We start from the raw sequence: 20,232 nt of genomic DNA, 5'->3' as shown, positions 1-20,232 counted from the left end.
ACAATGACAGAAAAAAAAAAAAAAAAAAAAAAAAGCAGGGCTGGCAGGCACAGTTGCTCACACCTGTAATCCCAGCACTTTGGGAAGCTGAGGCAGGCGGGTCACCTGAGTTCAGGAGTTTGAGATCAGCCTGAGTAACAAGGCAAAATTACTTCTCTACAAAAAGTACAAAAATTAGCTGGGTGTGGTGGAGCACTGGTAGTCCCAGCTACTTGGGAGGCTGAGGTGGGAGGATCACTTGAACTCAGGAGGTCAAGGGTTCAGTGAGCCATGATTGGCCACTGCACTCCATCCTGGATGACAGAGAAAAAAAATGCAGAGCTACTGAGGTATTTAAAAAGAAATATAAAACAAAGCACGTGGAAATCTATAAAAAAGTTAAAAAGTTATGGAATCAAAGATAATCCACAGGAAATAATTAGCAAGTAATTATGTCGATAACTGGGTAGAAATAATTATGTGGAACAAAAGTTCATAGAAAAAAGTGATGTTTCAAGCAGTTACAGAAAGTGTTGTGGTAACTAGGACTTGAATTGAATTTTTGAAGATGGGAATGCTTTAGAACCAGAAGTAGATGGAGGAAAAAGATTCCAGAGAGGGGGAATCAGACTAGGAAAGCATCAATAAACGAGTTAGCCTGTATAAGAGAGAGAATATTTTATGCAGAGTATATAGATAAAGCAACACAGTTCAAACCCTTAAAAGTGTATAGCCAGCATAGTTTTCTGCCAGGATTCATACTGCTTTCAACTCAGAAGATACTCTACTAGATTTAAGAATTACACAGTCAATCAGCTGAAAGCCTTGGAACTTTTGGCTACACAGTTATTAAAAACATTACTATTATAGCTCAATTTCACCAGGCCACATTATATATATATTTTTTAAAACATAATGTACACAATAAATATATACAATTTTGCCAATTAAATTTGTTTTTCAAAAAGTAACTCATTTTATCTAAAGAAGTTAAGCTCATAAAAGCAAAGTGGAACAGTGGTAGCCAGTAACTGGGGACGGAAAAACATGGGAAAATGTTGGTCAAAGGATAGAAACTCTCAGTTATAAGATGAATAAGTTCTAGGGATGTAATGTACAGCATGGTGACTATAGTTAATAGTACTCTGTTGTTACCTGAAATTTGGTAAGAGAGATCCTAAGTGTTCTCATCACAAAAAATTATAAAGGCAACTATGTGAGGTGAAGGATATATTAATTAACTTGATGGTGATAATCATTTCACAATGTGTAGGTGTATCAAATCATCACATGGTACACCTTGAATACACCCAATCGTCATTTGTCAATTATACCTCAATAAAGCTGGGGGAAAAGGCACCTCATATTTATTATTACATTTTATTGTTATAACACATATATTTTATCTCATTTGACCCTTGAAGTAACGGAACCTAAAAAGTAGTATTTTTAGATATGAAAACTGAGGCCCATTGAGGATTAATGACTCTCAAAGCCACACGATAAGCATTAAAGTTACAACTCCTTCCATGTGTCCTGATTACAAATCATTACCTACTTCTGTAATTTCCTTGCATCATCGAGAACCTGAAACTTTTATCATAAAAACATCTCTAGGAAATGTAGTACTATATGCTAATCAACTATGGGAAAAAAAATCCATTTTTAAAGGAGTATCTCAACTTGTTGCAATTTGCACATAAAATATCCTTTGTCTCATATCCTATGGGATAAAACAGAAGCAGAAACAATGAAATAGGTTCACCATCAGAGATCTGACTAGTCTTAAAATTTAGACAATTCAGGTCATTAGTCATGGTGTCCTAAGGGAACAAAGTATGCCTGATTCCACACTAGTAAAGCCAGAAGCTATCTAATTTACATCCTATACTTGGCTGAGGATATCAGATGTATTCAGGCTGAACAAGTTCAAGACTCTTGCTTGAGTAATTTAAAGGGATGTAACACAGTTTGAATAGTAATTGGTTATTTAATAATCCTGCCTGCAGTGGCAACATAAGCTTGCTTTACTCTTAAGCACTGGATAGGACAAACTGCCTTACTCAGTCCTAGGAAAAGAAATGTTCAACTGAACAAAAGATTTAAAGTCGACCTGATGTGAAATCCTGAAATACATTTTGAAAATGAATGGATTAGTGATAAAATTAATGAGAAAACTAAATTCTCTGAAATGAAACATTTTTGGCATGTGATAACCTGATATGCTCCCCTCAAAAGCCCCTTGGAATTAGCCTAGCTATCTCAGCATGGCTTTTCTTACATCATGGGTATTACATTAGACAAGCCAACTTGTCTATTTGTCCTTGTCTCACATCACTTTTCACCCTCAACTTTTACTCCATTTATGCCAATCTCCTTATCTACGGCAAGATGCTACTTTGACCTTTTGGGTTTTCTCAGTATGCTGCTTCATGACTCTCGAAGAGCGTTCCAATACAACTACTACTACCGCCAACCACAACCTCCATATCTGATGCTAAATCCTTGCCTACTAAAGTGCTCATTATCTTTAAAATTGGCATCACTCACTTCTACTTCACACATCTACTGTTTGATATCGAGCCAAGCCTGGATTCCAACTGACTGATCACTTCAGTGCTACGTACAAAGACACCTTAGACTTTACTTCCTTGAACTTTATTGAACATCTTTACTTCCTTTAACACTATATATATATATGTATATATATACACACACACACATATAAAATAGAGAAGAGGCATATAATATGACATATGTTGTGTGTGTGTATATATATATGTCATATGTCATTATATATAGATATATAATGAGCTCAAGGAAGTAAAGAATTATAAATACGGTCTTCTTTCTCCAATATCTACTCCTCTTTGCTAAGGCACCAGATGATGTTGTTTGTGACTCAGTAAATCGCTATTATCCACCATCAACTGAACAGTGCTGTTACTCTTTCCCATTACTTTATTCCACAAATACATATTCAGCTACTGCTACGTGACTGACAATATGCTTGTTAGTGTATATTCAGTGGCGATCAAGGCAGTTAGAGGATAGATGAGGAGAGCATTCCAGGAAGAGGCAATAGCAGTACAAAGACTGGCATTTGAGAAATGGCAGCAGGTCAGTGTGGCTGAAATGCAGCAAGACTGCAGAAGAAAAAGAAGAAAAATGAAAGGTGGGTCTTGGTAAAGATATTGGATGCATCAGAGCAGTAATGAATTTTAATCAGAGATTGACACAACCTGGTTTATATTTTTAAAAGCTCACCCTTTAGGCCATGTGGAGAATGGAGTGAGTAGAAAGGGATAAAAGTACAAGTGGCAAAGAGAAGTTGGGGGATTATTGTAGTATCTAAGGGTAAATTAGACTAGGATGGAAATAAAATATATGGATGATATATGTCCATTTTCTCTGCTGTTCCATGAGCCTTTTCTTTACTTACTGGGCTATCTGGTGCATCTCCCATAACCACTCTTCTAACCCTTCCTACTGATTTGCAGGTTGACTAACGGTTTTTTTTCGATCCACCTCCTATTCCACTTTTAGGTACTAAATAGAGTGAAGTCATCCTGTGTGAGTTTCCTCACCCTCTCTCCCTCTAACATCTTAAGTGCCTTTGCCCTGTTTTATTTAAGCATGTGAAACAATTTCTTGCTAACCTTCTGTGTTACTTTAGATTCTCCCCAGACAGACGCTGAGGCAAGGATTTGAGGTGCAGGTACATAGTTTATCTGGCAATTGATTACAGAAAGTACAAGTGAGAGGAAAGAGAAAGTGAGATTAGGAAAGGTAAGGAGGCAATCAAAGGTGTGTCAATGAGCACATTATTCTGGGGTTCAATCCTGCTGGTGAATCCCTGAGAAGCTGTGAGGCACATGCCTCAGAATTATGCACCAGAAGATGAGATGGCTGGGTGCTTTTTTCAAGTACCTGCATCCCCTTGTAGTTAAAGGTCGCTTCTGGTGACATTAACACACCCCCTCATATTTCTGGGTTACTCCTGTTTATAGCAAAGCAAGATACTGCATGGAACTCGGGTGGGGAAAGAAATAGGTGGCAGCACATCAGCAACAACTTTATACATCTTCTTATCCCTTCAGGATCTTGTTTATTTCTCTCCCCTATTAAAACACCTTTTAGGCCACGTGTGGTGGCTCACGCCTGTAATCCCAGCCCTTTGGGAGGCCAAGGCAGGCAGATCACCTGAGGTCAGGAGTTCAGGACCAGCCCAGCCAACATGGTGAAACCTCGTCTCTACTCAAAATACAAAAATTAGCCAGGTATGGTGGTGTGTGCCTATAATCCCAGCTACTCGGGAGGCTGAGGCAGGAGAATCTCTTGAAACTGGGAGGCAGAGGTTGCAGTGAGCTGAGATCGTGCCACTGCACTCCAGCCTGGGTGAGGGAGCAAGACTCTGAGAGAGCAAGACTCTCTCTCTCAAAAAAAAAAAAAAAAAAAAAGACTTTTTAAAGGGGTTATTGTTAGGAGCTATATAATGGAGCTTATAATCATCTAGTCCAACCCTATTATGTGAAGATTAGAAAACAAAGCATTCACATTATTCTATTGATTTTTGGAATGCTGTTTGCAAACTTTTTTTCTGGGCCCACTTAAATATATAAATTTTCCATATTTTATGTTAGTTAATAAGATTAAAACCAATTTTAATATCTTGACACCACATTGCCACTTATCAATATGTACTACGTTCTTTACTGGTTCCTCAAATCTCAAATCTATGCCAGTATCTGTTGAATTTTTATAATTTCTACTCAATTTATCATTCCTTTTTTTTTTTTTTTTTTTTTTTGAGACGGAGTCTTGCTCTGTCTCTCAGGCTGGAGTGCAGTGCCACTATCTCGGCTCACTGAAACCTCCACCTCTTGGGTTGAAGTGATTATCCTGCCTCAGCCTCCCAAGTAGTTGGGACTACAGGCGCCCGCCACCATGCCTGGTTGATTTTTTTATATTTTTAGTAGAGACTGGGTTTCACCATGTTGACCAGGCAGGTCTCGAAAGCCTGACCTCAAGTAATCTGCCCACCTTGGCCTCTCAAAATGTTGGGATTACAGGCATGAGCTACCGCGCCTGGCCTGTCATTCTTTTTTAATTTGCGGAGTTTTAAGAAGAGGCTAATTCGAAACACAGAACCACAAAAGCTACTTATGTTCCAAAATACTCTACAGAATCTCTTTTTACGTGTGCTATGTATGGCCTTTGGGAGAAGTACATTTTTTGTAGTTGTTTTGTGGTTTTTTGAAATGACTAGAAATATTTTTAGGGTCCTAGAAACTTCCAAGGTAAGTGTTTAGAAATTGTGCTTCCAGGAATCTGTCAGCACTTTGGTAAATATTATCTGAAGCATAAGCATAAACAAATTTGAACAGCAGGCTAGCTCACACAGAAATGATTTTATTCACTGGAATGTTTTCACATGTGGTATACTTTATTTTTACTTTGGTTTCATTTATGATTAATAATTATGATTCCAAAGGCTTAAATCAGCCGGGCATGGTTGTTCACGCCTGTAATCTCAACACTTTGGGAGGCCAAGGTGGGCAGATCACTTAAGGTCAGGAGTTCAAGACAAGCCTGGCCAACAGGGTGAAATCCCATCTCTCCTAAAAATATAAAAATTAGTCGGGCATGGTGGTGCGTGCCTGTAATCCCAGCTACTGAGGAGGCTCAGGCAGAAGAATTGCTTGAACCCAGAGGTGGAGGTTGCAGTGAGCCGAGATTGCACCAGTGTGCTCCAGCCTGGGTGACAGAGCGAGACTCCATCTCAAACAAACAAACAAACAAACAAAAAACAAAACCAAAAGTGGTTAAATAGTACAATTTTGTTGAATAATTGACACTTTGTACATTAATGCACACACTCAATATATATATTTTAACTTAATTTATACTTAAAATTGTATAAAATTATTTTAGTCAAAGAACCTAATGCAGCTTAGCCTTGATAGATAATTTCATTATATTTAATTACATGGCAGAATTTCTCATTACTCTTTAACCAAAAGGCTGCGGTAGAAATCACTGATGCTCATTTTTATTGGAAAGTAATTTGTCTAGATTTCCTGACAATTGAGTGATAACTTCAGCACCCCTTAGTCACTTTTCATTATGCAGATGAAATCTGACTCTTAACTTTCAAAAAAAAAAAAAATCTTTCCATAATGTATTTTCAAGTAACACGAGTTTAATTAAAAACAACTTTCCCACAGGTTCATGTTTAATCTTGGTTTGAGTCTTGAATATAGAGTGAAGCAAAGTAAAACATTTTCTGCTTTGGGCAAATTTAGAGCTGCCCAAAGAGATAAAAACAAGTGGGGACTCCCTCTAAGTCTTCCATTTCTCTTTCTCTCCCTCTCTCAACTGTGTTCCGAACACTTTCTCTAAAACACAGAGGCTAAGTTTTGACTGGCTGGAAAAACATCAGTTTGTTTCAGATTCTTCCTTTCTCCAGCTTCCATTTCAACTCCAAGTGTGGCCCAAAAGAAAAGATAGTCAGGAACTGCATAAGGATGTTTCAGTCAATGATAAACTGCCTATACCGCAGTGGTCCCATATGATTATAACACACGATTTTTACTGTACCTTCTAATGGTTAGATATGTTTTAGACATTGAAATATTTACCATTGTGCTACAGTTGCCTACAGTATTCGGTACAGTCACACGCTGTACAGGTTTGTAGCTAAACAAAAATAGGATATACCGTACAACCTAGGTCTGTACTAGGCTATACCATGTAGGTTAGTGTAAGTACACTCTGTGACATTCACACAATGACAAAATTACCTTAGTATGGATTGATCAGAATGTATCCCTGGTGTTAATACATAACTGTATATGTCCTGTGTGTGTTTGTGTGTCACTGAAGAGATATGATTGTAACTTGACCATGAGGAATCAGAAAACTGAAAAGGTAAACAAATTATTGTATCCTGAAAGTCTCAAATGAGTGTTTTGTTTGTTTGTGTGCTTGTTTTTTGAGACAGAGTGTCTCTCTGTCACCCAGGCTGGAGTGCAGTGGTGTGATCTCGGCTCAATGCAACCTCTACCTCCCAGGTTCAAGCAATTCTCCTGCCTCAGCCTCCTGAGTAGCTGGGATTACAGGAACCCGCCACCACACCTGGCTAATTTTTGTATTTTTAGGAGAGACGGGGTTTCACCATGTTGGCCAGGCTTGTCTCAACCTCCTGACCTCAAGTGCTCTGCACACCTCAGCCTCCCAAAAGTGCCGGGATTACAGGCGTGAGCCACTGCACCTGGTTCAAATGAGTTTTTTTTTTTTTTAAGTCCGATATTAAAACAAACAGAAGAAAACCAGAATGCCTTTTGTTCTCACACTTAATTAATAATCTAATAGCTATCAGAATAAAATTTCATAGATATTATTCATTTGGAAGAAAACAAAAAGCATTAAAAATTGAAATAAAAGGCTGGCCGTGGCGACTCACTCCTATAATCCCAGCACTTTGGGAGGCCGAGGTGGGCGGATCACTTGAGGACAGGATTTAGAGACCAGCTTGGCCAATGTGGTGAAACCCCGTCTCTAATAAAAATAATAATAAAAAAAAAATAGCCGGGCATAGTGACGAATGCTTATAATCCCAGTTAGTTGGGAGGCTGAGGCAGGAGAATCGCTTGAACCTGGGAGGCAGAGATTGCAGTGAGCCCAGATAGTGCCACTGCACTTCAGCCTGGGCGACAGAGGGAGACACTGTCTCAGAAAAATAAAAAATAAAAATAAAAACACCCTGGCCAGGCATGGTGGCTCACACCTGTAATCCCAGCACTTTGGGAGGCTAAGGCGTGCAAATCACAAGGTCAGGAGTTAGAAACAAGCTTGGCCAACATGGTAAAACCCTGTCTCTACTAAAAATACAAACATTAGCTGGGCGTGGTGGCGGGCGCCTGTAGTCCCAGCTACTCGGGAGGCTGAGGCAGGAGAATCGCTCGAACCGGAAGGGCAGAGGTTGTAGTGAGCCGAGATAGTGCCACTGCACTCCAGTCTGGGTGACAGAGGGAGACTCTGTCTCAAAAAAAAAAAAAAAAAAAACAGAAAGAAATAAAAATACCCTGTATTTTCTTCCTTGGCAAAATTGTCTGTAGGATTCACTCATCCATTTATTTAACTGATTTATTGAATTCCCATTACATTCCAAGCAGGTATTAACTGCTAAGGATTCAATGATGAAAGACAAGGTATATAAGAGACCAGGTACATACAGCCTTAGTCTCTTTTTTCAAATTTATACTCTGAAATTCCGTTAAGAATGGCTTTACTGGCTGGGCGCAGTGGCTCACGCCTGTAATCCCAGAATTTCGGGAGGCAGAGGCAGGCAGATCACCTGAGGTCAGGAGTTCGAGACCAGCCTGACCAACATGGAGAAACTCCGTCTCTCCTAAAAATACAAAATTAGCTGGGTGTGGTGGTGCATGCCTGTAATACCAGCTTCTCTGGAGGCTGAGGCAGGAGAATTGCTTGAACCCACGAGGCGGAGGTTGTGGTGAGCCTAAATCTCGCCATTGCACTCCAGCCTGGGCAATAAGAGTGAAAGTCTATCTACATCAAAAAAAAAAAAAAAAAAAAAAAAAAGGATGCCTTTATTTTCATAAAGAAAACCATAAATTAATGTCATAAATATTATCTATGTTAGTAATTATCAGTTGCTTTAATCATGAAAGCGAAAGTGAAAAATAAACTGGTAAGTGAGCCAGGCTAAAATAATTCAATATAATATTTAAAGATTAGAAATATGGTGCATTTATTTTCTAAAGATCAGCTCCATCTTATCAAATTGGAACAGCATCTGAATTAAAATAACGTGACATTGTCATCAAAGCTCTGATTATTTCTGAAGCATGTGATAGGTATGACTGGACAAAAATTAATACATTAGAAAAGTGAAATAAGTAATAATATATATTTCCTTGATATGTTTAATGGAAGATGTTGAGAAAATAATTATAATAAAAATGTCTACATCCTTAAAGGCATGCTCACCCCTAACTCTCAGTTATGAACATCTAGATTAAATTTCATTAAAAGTCAATTATCCATATTAAACATTTGATCTAAATGTTGTGCTCCATTAGAATATATCAAAAGCTTACATTTTACTAAAAGAAAGGGACTATAACAAATGAGCATATAACTTTATAGCAAAGGTTATAATTTTTGAATGTTTGACTTTAGTTGTTAACATTTTTAAAGACATGTTCTAATCTTTTACGAAGCATTATAATTAAGCAAATTATTCATTTTTTTCATAGTTTCTGTTTTCAAACTGTGGCTTTGGTAAGCCAAGTTGGAAAACATCTTAGTTTTAATGACCCAAAAGGGGAGACTTTGATGTATAGATTCAAGTGCTTATCACATGGACCATGCTTTCATTTTACTAAAAATATCATAGGCTAAAACTTCACATAGGGAGAAATCACAGAGAATAAGAATCAAAGGAGTAATTAAAAATTGAGGTTTTTGGGAGGCTGAGGCAGAAGAATCGCTTGAACCTGGGAGGAGGAGGTTGCAGTGACCCGAGATTGTGCATTGCACTCCAGCCTGGGTGACAGAGAGAGACTCTGTCTCAAAAAAAAAAAAAAAAAAAAAAATTGAAGTTTTACATATTTGAGACCTAATGACCAACTGTTTACTTTTGTCAACAGTAATTTTACTGCTAAGTAATTTAAGTAATTTTACTGCCAGTTTCAGTAGGAATACAATTTCCTTATGTAGATATTTAATATTTTATTCAATATTTTAATATATTAATACTTAGTAGAATATATGCTTCAATTTTGTGAGGATATGTGTTTATTTTTTTGTACAGTGTAAACTAAACAACACATAAAGAGAACACAGGTAACTAGATTAAGAACAATTATTTTCTGCTCTTTGTATTAAGAACACTCATTTTCTGTTCTGAGTCATTAAGCAGCATCAGCATCTCCTAAAAAATCTGTTAAAAATGCAAAGTTTGGGGCCTCACTTCAGAAGGACTGAATCAGAAACTCTGGGGGTGGCATACGGCAACCTGTGGTTTAACCAGCCCTCCAGGTGAATCTGATGCCCACTCAAGGAAGGGTGAGAATCACTGTTCTAATCTATAGTCTTCCAAGCGTGTGTGGGAAGATCAAAGAAAAATCGGGTCATGGGGCTTTGCGGAGAACAATCAAACAAATACATAAATCAAGGACTCTAGAAGCATAATTTAATAAATAGACTGAAGATTGTTTTTAACTTATTTTTCTATTTCCTCCTTAGTTTGTACATGCATTTAGAGATAATCTCAGCAATGTCAGCAAGCTTGGTGGCATAGTTCAAGCTGTGAAGGTTCAATAAATAGGTCGGTAAACATTGCAAATCAACACAGCTTTTGATGAAATGTCAAGCAAGACAGAGCTTAGCTATATTCGGCTCAGCTTTAACTCGTAAACCATTAACTGGCCTCTGTATTTCCAGGACAGTCTGATGAATAAAATACAGATATAAAATTTTAAAAAATATATAGAGATTAGTAAAAAAGCAATCTATAAGTGAGAAATGACAACCACTTAGTCCAGACCAAATGAGAGAGACGACTTGGAAAAGGGTAACTTTTCTGACAAATCAAGTTATGGGAAAATTCGAGACCCAAATAGACTTTTGACTTCGGATTGTCTTTATTCCCCAGACATGTTTTTAATTTAATGAGGTGTATTTTATCCTAACTCTCTTAGCTCACCCCGCCAAAAAAAAGACCAGCTGTCTCCCTAATGATAGAGAAAATTTGTCCAAGTCAGAAGCTCTTTGGAATTTTAATAAAAGTAACATAATTTAGAAATATACTTCGAATATACAGATTGTATATACTGGCAACAGAATACATGCTAATTTAGAATTTTAGGATATTCTATAATTTAAAAAATAACCTGATAAATCACTACACCTTTTCACTTTATTTAGAAGCTAGCATTTAATAATAGGTGTTTAACCTCTAAAATCATTCTGAGATATTTTGAATAATTAGGCAGCCTGGAATTACTGTTTACAATTGGCTCAGTTTGCTTCCTAATAAGTTGTGCTTGTCTGAACATGTCTAAGTTACTAATCACAAGGATCCTTGTTATTTCCCTTTTCTTTGATTAAAAACTTCTTAAAAATGTGTATGGGTGTATGTGTGTGTGTGTGTGTCTGTGTATATATATATGTATATTTATATGTACATATATGTATAAATAAGCCTATATATATAAAACACATGTTTTTCTATTGTTAATATAAAAATTCCCCTCATTAGTTTTTTAATGAGTTTATGAATGTAGTCTATGTCCTTAGAAATTTAATTTGAGGTAAAAATATTATCATTTATAGATTAGGGTCTGGATAATTTTTTTCTTTTCTTCATACTAGAAATAATTTTAGATACTGAAGACAAAGTTAATTAAAGTCACAACCCAAAAAGTAGAAAAAGGGTTCCTTCTCATTTTAGTGATTTGCATTATCCTATAGGTTATTGGTGTCAAACCCCTTTCTTCCCTTCCTCACAACAAAAGCCCCAATTTAACTTTTATAGAAAGGCATATGGAATAGGAGTCATCCAAATATATCCCACGGGTTGCAAATTGACCAAAAGAGTCACCTTTAGGGAAGCCCGCTTCTGAATGCTTGTGGAATTTATCATTATTCTGAATGGCTGTTGCATTTATCTGCAGCTTTTACTCACCAGATGAGACCTCAGACATTTCAAATTCTGCGGAGGCTGGCTACACCTTCATAGGAAAGCTTTTTGCTGATTTCCCTGTTGGTACTTTTCTCTTACACATTCTATGGGGTATGATAAACCTGGAGGTAGAGTCATAGCCAAGCACAGATAAAGCAGGCACATAATCTCTGACCAGCCTCACAAAAGCAGACAAACGCACAATCTTTTTGCACTTGTTTCTTCCACTCCAGTTGCCGTGAATAGTGAGGTGATCCTCACAGATTCAGCTTCACAGACAGCATTTTGCAAACACTCCCCTCTCACAGCAATGGTTTCTTCCCTCACTGGCTCAATCTACCTGATTACGTTCCCTTCTAATCAGTAACCTCAGTTCCTCTAGAAATAACTGTGTGTCATCGGCTTTATATAGGATTTATCTGAGTCTGAAGCATAAACTGGAAAGTAGAATTAGAGGAGCTGATTATTATGAAGACACCTGTATTTTTGTCTGATATTGACAGGAACTTGACAGTGCACTCATTTATGCAAACTGGTGTTAGTGGAAAAGAAGCAGCAGCACAGAAGGAAGCAAAAAGAAGAGGCTGGACCTATAAAGTTGTGCACCTGTGTGATGCTAGGAGAAGAACAGAACTCTAAAAATGTCCGGTGCTGCTCAAAACACATTTGAACTTCCTATGAAAACCAACAGTGCTTGACATACAAATATCTTCCTCCAGATACACCTTTAAAAATATATTTTAAAATCTGAAACGATCTTAAACTCAATCTAAGCCACAATGCACAAGTTAATTCTCAAGGCAAATGAAGATTAAGAATGAAACTTCATCCATGTAAACCCTGTTTTTCTAAAAAAAAAAAAAAAAAAAGAAAAAAAAAGAATTAAAAGGAATAATCTGTATAACTTACTCAAATTTGCATTTGAAGTTAAACCTTGAATCCTGCTTCTTGAGAAAACAGAATTGTGTCAGGCTTCTGTAATGACTGTTTACCCAGAGCATAAGATTGAAGTGGATTTTCAGATTAAAAATAAAACTCTTAAGCATGTCAATCCCCATCTGATCAAAGCCTATAAACTAAATTTTTCCAAGGGCTTCATTAACAATATACCCAAGTAGAGCTGCAGTTCTTGGTTTTCCTTAGAGTAAGTTGTTAAAATGATTGAAGTTCATGTAAAAGAAACCCAGAGTTATAGTTAGGGTTTGCTTTTTTTTTTTTTTTTTTTTTTTTGCTAGTGTCTGGCAAACAGTATGTGCTCAACACATGTTTATTTAATACACCCAAAAGCATACAATATAAAGTGTCATTATCATTGCCAATAATATTTCTAAAAAGCCAAGTTCTATACTTATGTCAATTTTACATAAGCCACAATTTTACAAGGCTTCAAACAACAACAACAAAACCCAAATCTTGTTTTCTTTAATAGAAAATATTTGGCAATTATAAGCATGTACTGTGCTGGCAGTAAGTTAAAATGTGACTGATTTTTTTTTCTCCATTTCCTACTCTCAATTTTCAGATGTGGAAATTTCATTTGGAGAGAACAGGAGGTGTTGGTGGGAAAAATCTCATTAATCGTACCGTATTCCCTTGTCTACAAAGAGTACTGCATCCAAATTACAGAAGAACTAAAGAAACCTTGTAGCATGAGTATATAATTAGCAGTGCTGCTAAGTGAATGGAAATGGAGGTTGCCTAACTTAATTAACTGTAATCATTACTCATTGTCATACTGCTGAGAAAGATTAGTGGAGGGTATTTCTTCTGTGGTATTACTTTAGGCATTTCTTCTTCCCTCTTAAATGTGTAAACAACTACACTATAAAGAATTAGCATGCCCTTTGAATCAGATAGAAACTTTTCTGAACAAGTAAGTTCCATGTCTTAGCTCAAGGGGGGCAAAACAGGAATGATGAGAAAACATTTAGTTGGGCCAAAGTTTGAGAAATTAAGAAAAAAGTAGTTAATTGCAGAAGTTACTGGCTTGGGGAGGAAAAAAGGAACCCTATATATGAGTTTCTGTAAACAAATTAGCTCTTGGCCAGGGAAGAAATAAATAACAAATTAAGATCTAAAGGGGAAAATTAAGGACAACACAGTATAAATCTATAGTACTGTCTGAAGAAGTTGTTCACAATTGCACAACAATGCAAGATTCCACAATGCACCTTCAAGGACACTGTAGCTAAGGATTGCTTTCTGATGATTTATCCTTTTAGCAGAAGACACGTGCATCTGGGAATATTGGTTCTTTTGAATAAAAATCACCTCATACCTAAAAGGAACCTTTATAAATATCAGAAAAACAGGAATGTCTGTGATGACGATCATTGGTGGGGCTTGGCCTCATTAGCTCTGGGGTCACTAGTGTAAAAAAAAGATTCACAGGGACTCTCTTCTAATAGGGACTTCATTCATATATATATATATAGATACACACACACACACACACACACACATTAAGATAGAGTTTTGCTCTTGTTGCCCAGGTTGGAGTGCAATGGCATGATCTTGGCTCACTGCAACCTCTGCCTCCCGGGTTCAAGCGATTCTCCTGCCTCAGCCTCCGGAGCAGCTGGGATTACAGGCATGCGCCACCATGCCCGGCTAATTTCGTATTTTTAGTAGAGACGGGATTTCTCCATGTGGGTCAGGCTGGTCTCGAACTCCCGACCTCAGGTGATCCGCCTGCCTCGGCCTTCCAAAGTGCTGGGATTACAGGCGTGAGCCACCACCCCCAGCAGGGACTTCATATTTAATGAGGCTTTTCACTGTTCTAGGAATTTAACTGAGTTTCAGGTATTGCATTCAAGAATCTTCTCAGCAAACCTGCAATATTGGTCATGTTAGTCCTTAAACTCATTTTACCGGTGAGGAGATTGGAACTCAGAGAGGTTTTGCAGTCATCCAACTAACTAGAAGTGCTTAAGAATCCAGCTCTACCTGATTCCCTAAACAAGTGTGTGTCAAGAGTTAATGGGCACACAAACCACCTGGGTGGCTTGGGAAACTATGGGTTCTGGTTCAGTAATTTTAGGTGGGAACTGAGATTCTGCATTTCCAATAAGCTCCCTGGTGCTGCTGTGGCTGCTACTTCTGGTGGTCTTCGGACAATACATCGGGTAGCGAGGCCCCTAGACTCGTGCTTCTCAAACTTCGCTGATATTAGAACCCCCTGAAGAACTTTTTTTTTTTTTGAGACGGAGTCTCGCTCAGTCGCCCAGGCTGGAGTGCAGTGGCGTGATCTTGGCTCACTGCAAGCTCCGCCTCCCGGGTTCATGCCATTCTCCTGGCTCAGCCTCCCGAGTAGCTGGGACTACAGGCACCCGCCGCCATGCCCAGCTAATTTTTTGCATTTTTAGTAGAGACGGGGTTTCACCGTGTTAGCCAGGATGGTCTCGATCTCCTGACCTCGTGATCCTCCCGCCTCGGCCTCCCAAAGTGCTGGGATTACAGGCGTGAGCCACCGCGCCCGGCCTGAAGAACTTCTTTAAGAAGAAACCCAGTGCCCAAACTGCACTTCATATCAATGACATCAGAGTCTCTAGAAATGAGACTCAAGCAATTCTAATGAACAGCCAAGTTTGAGAATCTGTACCCATTGGCATGTTGTTCTCAAATTAGGTGCTCATCAGAATCAACTGAAGAGCTCATTATAAACACAGAGACCTACATTCGTTAAAGCGGTGATAAGACTTAGGCCTTTGCACATTTAGGTAGACCCCCAGGTGATTCTATTATCCAACAGTTTGAGAACCACTTCCTAGAATATGCTCTTTCAAATCAATCAGACCAAGCCCTAAAGACAACCTTACCATTCAGGCAAAAAAGTTGTGAGTAGGAGCTTGTTTTCACGCATGTCCTCAGGGTTCCTCGGTTTGATAAGATATCCTCCAAGCTAAAAATTCATGGGGCCCTCACACCACCACATCCCCCAGTTACAGACATTTATTTAAACCTCTGTTGTGAGTATCAGTGTACTCATTGTATACTTATACTGCGTGTGGTTTTTTTTATGCCTGTTGTTGCGCATTAAATCTATTACTTTGTCAGTACTTCAAGGAAAAGCATATCCATGTTGTAAGACATTTCATATATGCCCAGGGTAGCTGTATAATGAAAAGGAATTGATTTTGAAAAAGAACCTAATCTGAAATGAATAGACAAAATGATCCCTAAGCTCAGTAACCTAGTTCATAAATAATCCTCAACTCCTCTTCAAGGGCTTGTGAAGATGAGGGTCATTTTGAGAAGTGACACATTTTGGCTTCAGGGGAGTTTTAGCATAACTGCTGTCAGATTGTATCTTCTTAAACATTTTTGTTGGCAGTGAAGGGAAGATGTTAGATCATGTTAGAAATGTAATTAATGGGGTCAAAATTTTACTTCCTTACAGCTCCTAAGAGCACATACTTACAGGAAACTCTTTTGGATAACTCCCTTAATATCAGTTAGGATTGTCCAACTATTCCTTTAAATGAGCACGACTGGGGCCACTCCTTATGGCTCTGGGCATTGCACCTTGCACAAAGGTGCTTGAGTATCATACCCACATTCCCCCCAGCCATCCATGTGATCCTCGAATAAAGCAGAGTCATATTGAAAAAAAAAAGTGTGCTTTCTTTCAACGTTGACTGTTCTGTGGATTTGGGAAGTGGGGAGGATGCCTCTTTAATTTTCAAAGAGTACCATATAAGCGAGTAGCAGTCCTGCGGACAACAAAGTATAATAAAAAAGTTTGGGATTTCAGTTGGAAGGCATTGGGAACTAATTTTATGACCTAGGACAAGATATTTAAACTTTTAGCATCACCAGGCCTTCCATTTATAAAATAGCGTGGCAACATGCCATAGACAGTCAACACTCAGGCTCTGGAGTCAAAGAAGTTTAACCAGGGCTTGAATTCCAGTTCTCCTATGTACTAGCTGCATAATCTTGGCATGTTATATTATTTATATCACATTTCATTATCTGTAAAATGGGGATAATATTAATTCCAGCCTCCTGAGGCTATTGTTAGATTCCACTACAAGGTGCTTAACACAGTTCCAGATACAGAGTTAGTGCTAAATAAATAGTAGCTACTATTTATCAACAACAATAATAAGATGATAATCACTCACATTTCCCAAGGCTTTGGAGGAAATTAAATCAAATGATGCATACAAAATAAGCCTTTGAAGTGAAAAACACCATAATGATGTTGAAGATGGGTTTTCTTCCTTTTAGTAATATGTTTGCCATATCTTTTGATTTTAAAGAAATAGTAGTGGTTAAAAAAAAAAAAGCAAGCAGTAGGGCCACCAAAGATCTGTCTACAATAATTGTTCTGAGGGGTTAGGTTCCTGTTGAGAGTTGGAGCCAAACCTAGCACCTATAGTACAAACCTAAATATACAATACATCAGGGAACAACGTAGACTTCGAATGTACAGATTTAAAACTAGAACTTCAATAACCTGGTGATGTGCTGAATAAATTGGAAGTAATTCCATTACATCTTGTCTCTAGAGTTATTATTCCCAATAATCACAATTTTTTTTAATGACCATCTTGAAAATTGTGTTTCCTGGAGTCACCTCCAAGTAGCAGTAAGCTACCCATCTCCTATTACAAAAAGAAAAATGAGACCACCTTGTAAACACATTACCCAATAAAGTACCTTAAAGTGCAAGCAGGGAGGCATTATTGCTCAATGGAAGTCAATTTAAAATAAGAGGTTACAGAGCTTTCTCAATAAGAGTAAAGGATCCCAGCCATAATTGTTCTGCAGTAATTTTGGAAAGGTATACTTTTATTCAAACTGTGCTATGATTTTGGCTTCTCTCCTAGGGAGGAACTTTTATTTCAGTAACTGAGTGCATGAAAAGCCCAATTCTTTGCAGCTCTTCAGCCAGCAGCATTTTTTTCAGTTTCTACAATCACATCACTGTGTTGAGTGTGTGTCTGTTTACTTAAGATTTTAAGCACAATTCTTCATGGTCCATTTATTTTTGAATATTGTTCTTTTATTTTGATTGCATATCTTTCCCGTAGGGTTACAGCAAGTTTGAAGAAAAATCAGACAATAAAATACTCACTCAATATCATAGGGGTATTTGCTTTCAAACGTCAAACAGAATGAAAATCTATCAGGTTGGTTATTTGAGATGATTAGTGTTAATTTTTGCACCTGATGACCAAAAATCATTTTAGAATTCGATATAAGGAATTTTGCACAGAAATCTTACACCATGGAATGTCTCTAAGTGTTAAGTTTTATATAAACATGAACATCTGGAAGAACTTGAGCCAACTTGGGAGCTATTATTTTACCCAGCCTCCTTCATCAAACAGAGCTCAGAACTCCCCTCCGTGAGCTTTAAGCTTTTCTCAATGAACTGAGTAATGGAATCTTGAGGGACACCTTGAAATCCAGCAGTAGAAGCAAAAACCTTCCCCACCGATAAGCAAAAGAATATTTCTGGCAACAAAACCCATCAACTATAGTAGGTATATATCTAACTCAGTCAGCCTTCAATTAAATGCAAGTCAGTAACCCCTGAAGGCAACAACAAGGGCTTAGAGTAAAATAAAAAAGTCCACAGACATACTGCAGAAGATCCAGTCTCAGAGAATGATCTGCTTAACACTTGGCCGTGAGATTTTTTGAAAATGTCCTGGAACATTCAAAACCTCGCAGTGACCACAGTTAAAAATAAGGTATTATAGGTTTCAAAATTGCTAATCGATTTTTAATGTTCTCACTACAAAAAATAAGTTGGTGAGGTGATAGATATGTTAATCAGCTCGATTGACTCTTTGTACAGCATACACATAGATCAAAAACATCACGTTGTACCCGGTAAATATGTACAACTATTATTTGTCAGTTAAAAATAAATAAATAATTTTTTAAAAAGCTTCAGTACTTCCAAGACCTGGGAGCAACTATGTGGTAAGCCCATTAATTTATAACTGGGACTGTAAACCAACAGAACGAATTCTTCCACTTAAAATCATCATTTGATTAATGGCATACCCATACATTACATCTCCTACACAAGAACAACATATAATGTATGGTATTTATTATCGCAAAATTTCTAGAAATGATAAAATAAGTCAATTTCTGTAGGTATAGTCCTGGTCTAAATCCCCATGTGTCTATAATGCTGTCACGTATATCTTATTAAAACACTAGTTTCTTCAAATCACCTACCCTCATTCTTATAAACCTAACTCTTGATAAGATAGTTTCTATCCACTGTCCAAACTTCATCATCTGCCTTTCATTTCTCAACACACTAAGCTGGCTTCTACTGAAATGCACTATTCTACAGGGTTGGCTCTCCATTAGATTATAAGATATTTAAGAATAGAAAGACTGGCTTTTTTACAGCTTTCCAGTCCCTAGTGCTTCCTAGCACTATTCCTGGAACATAGTTACCACAAAGCAAACATCTACTTCATGTTTCACATTGATATATACCCCACTAATGTCCAACACATGTTATTTAAACAAATACTAGTCTCTAAATACTTGTACATCTGTTCAAAAATTTTATAAAATATACTAAATCATTTCTATTGTGGAAAATTAGAAGCAAACTAAATATTCATGAAATAGAAATGAAAACAATTCTGGTACATCCTATTAATATATTTATAGGCAGACAATAAAAAAATCATATTCTTACGGAATATTTAACTAGGTTGGAAAACCATATGATATATTAAGTGAATTAAGCAGCTTCCAAAATTATGTGTATGCTAAAATACTAAAATATATTATTCTTAGTGGTTAAAAACCTAGGCTCTGGGGCCTGAATGCATGGTTTAGAATTCCGGCTCCATTTTATAATGGCATTGTGAACCTGAACAAGTTAATGCATCTCGTTATTGCACCAATTTTCTCATTTTTAAAATGGTCTAATAACAGTACTTATATCACAAAATTATTCTCAGGTATAAAGCGATAATATTTAACATATAAGGTAATTGAAACATGGGTACATACCAAGTGCTAGTAAATATTAGCTATCATTATATAGTTCTCAATAGGAAGGTCTATGCCAAACAAGTAACACTGGTTATTCCTGAATAGCAAAATTATAGGTAACTATTACCTTCATTGTGTTTTTCTGTATTCTACTTTTGGCAGTGAGTGTATATTATTTTGTATTATAAAAAATCAGGCTGGGCTTGGTGGCTCATGCCTGTAATCCCAGCACTTTGGAAGGCCAAGGCCAGAGGATTGGTTGAGCCCAGAAGTTCAAGACCAGCCAGAGCAACGTAGTGAGACCCTGTCTCTACAAATAATTTTTTTAAAAAATCCGCCAGGGATGGTGGCACGCACCTGTGGTCTAGGAGGGCAAGGCTGCAGTGAGCTGTGATTAAGCCAATGCACTTCAGCCTGGGTGGCAGAGTGAAACCCTGTCTCCAAAAAAAAAAAAAAAAAAAAAAAAACCAAAAACACAAAAACAAAAACAAAAAAGGCCAGATTCCTCTTAAAATATGCAAAAATATTTACTGAACATTACATTGGTAAGATGCATA

At 37.4% G+C, this 20,232-nt stretch overlaps 1 protein-coding gene across 13 annotated transcripts in view; it reads right to left on the bottom strand.

Moving 5' to 3' along the window:
* Window positions 1-20,232, bottom strand: part of LOC105490348 (dystrophin) — a 2,266,916-nt gene that overhangs the window by 2,038,528 nt on the left and 208,156 nt on the right. Inside the window, exon 1 of one of the 13 annotated variants that reach the window (XM_071089079.1) lies at window positions 11,696-12,906. The exons of the other annotated variants lie outside the window; for them this stretch is intronic. Coding sequence (XP_070945180.1) covers window positions 11,696-11,714 — 19 coding nt within the window. The 5' untranslated portion in view covers window positions 11,715-12,906. Of the gene's footprint in view, window positions 1-11,695; window positions 12,907-20,232 lie in introns of those variants that run through there. 13 annotated transcript variants of the gene reach the window in all.

Source organism: Macaca nemestrina, chromosome X (assembly GCF_043159975.1).
Source record: "Macaca nemestrina isolate mMacNem1 chromosome X, mMacNem.hap1, whole genome shotgun sequence".
NCBI lineage: Eukaryota > Metazoa > Chordata > Mammalia > Primates > Cercopithecidae > Macaca > Macaca nemestrina.
Note: the sequence above shows the minus strand (reverse complement) of the source record. Positions and strands in the feature narration are given on the sequence as shown.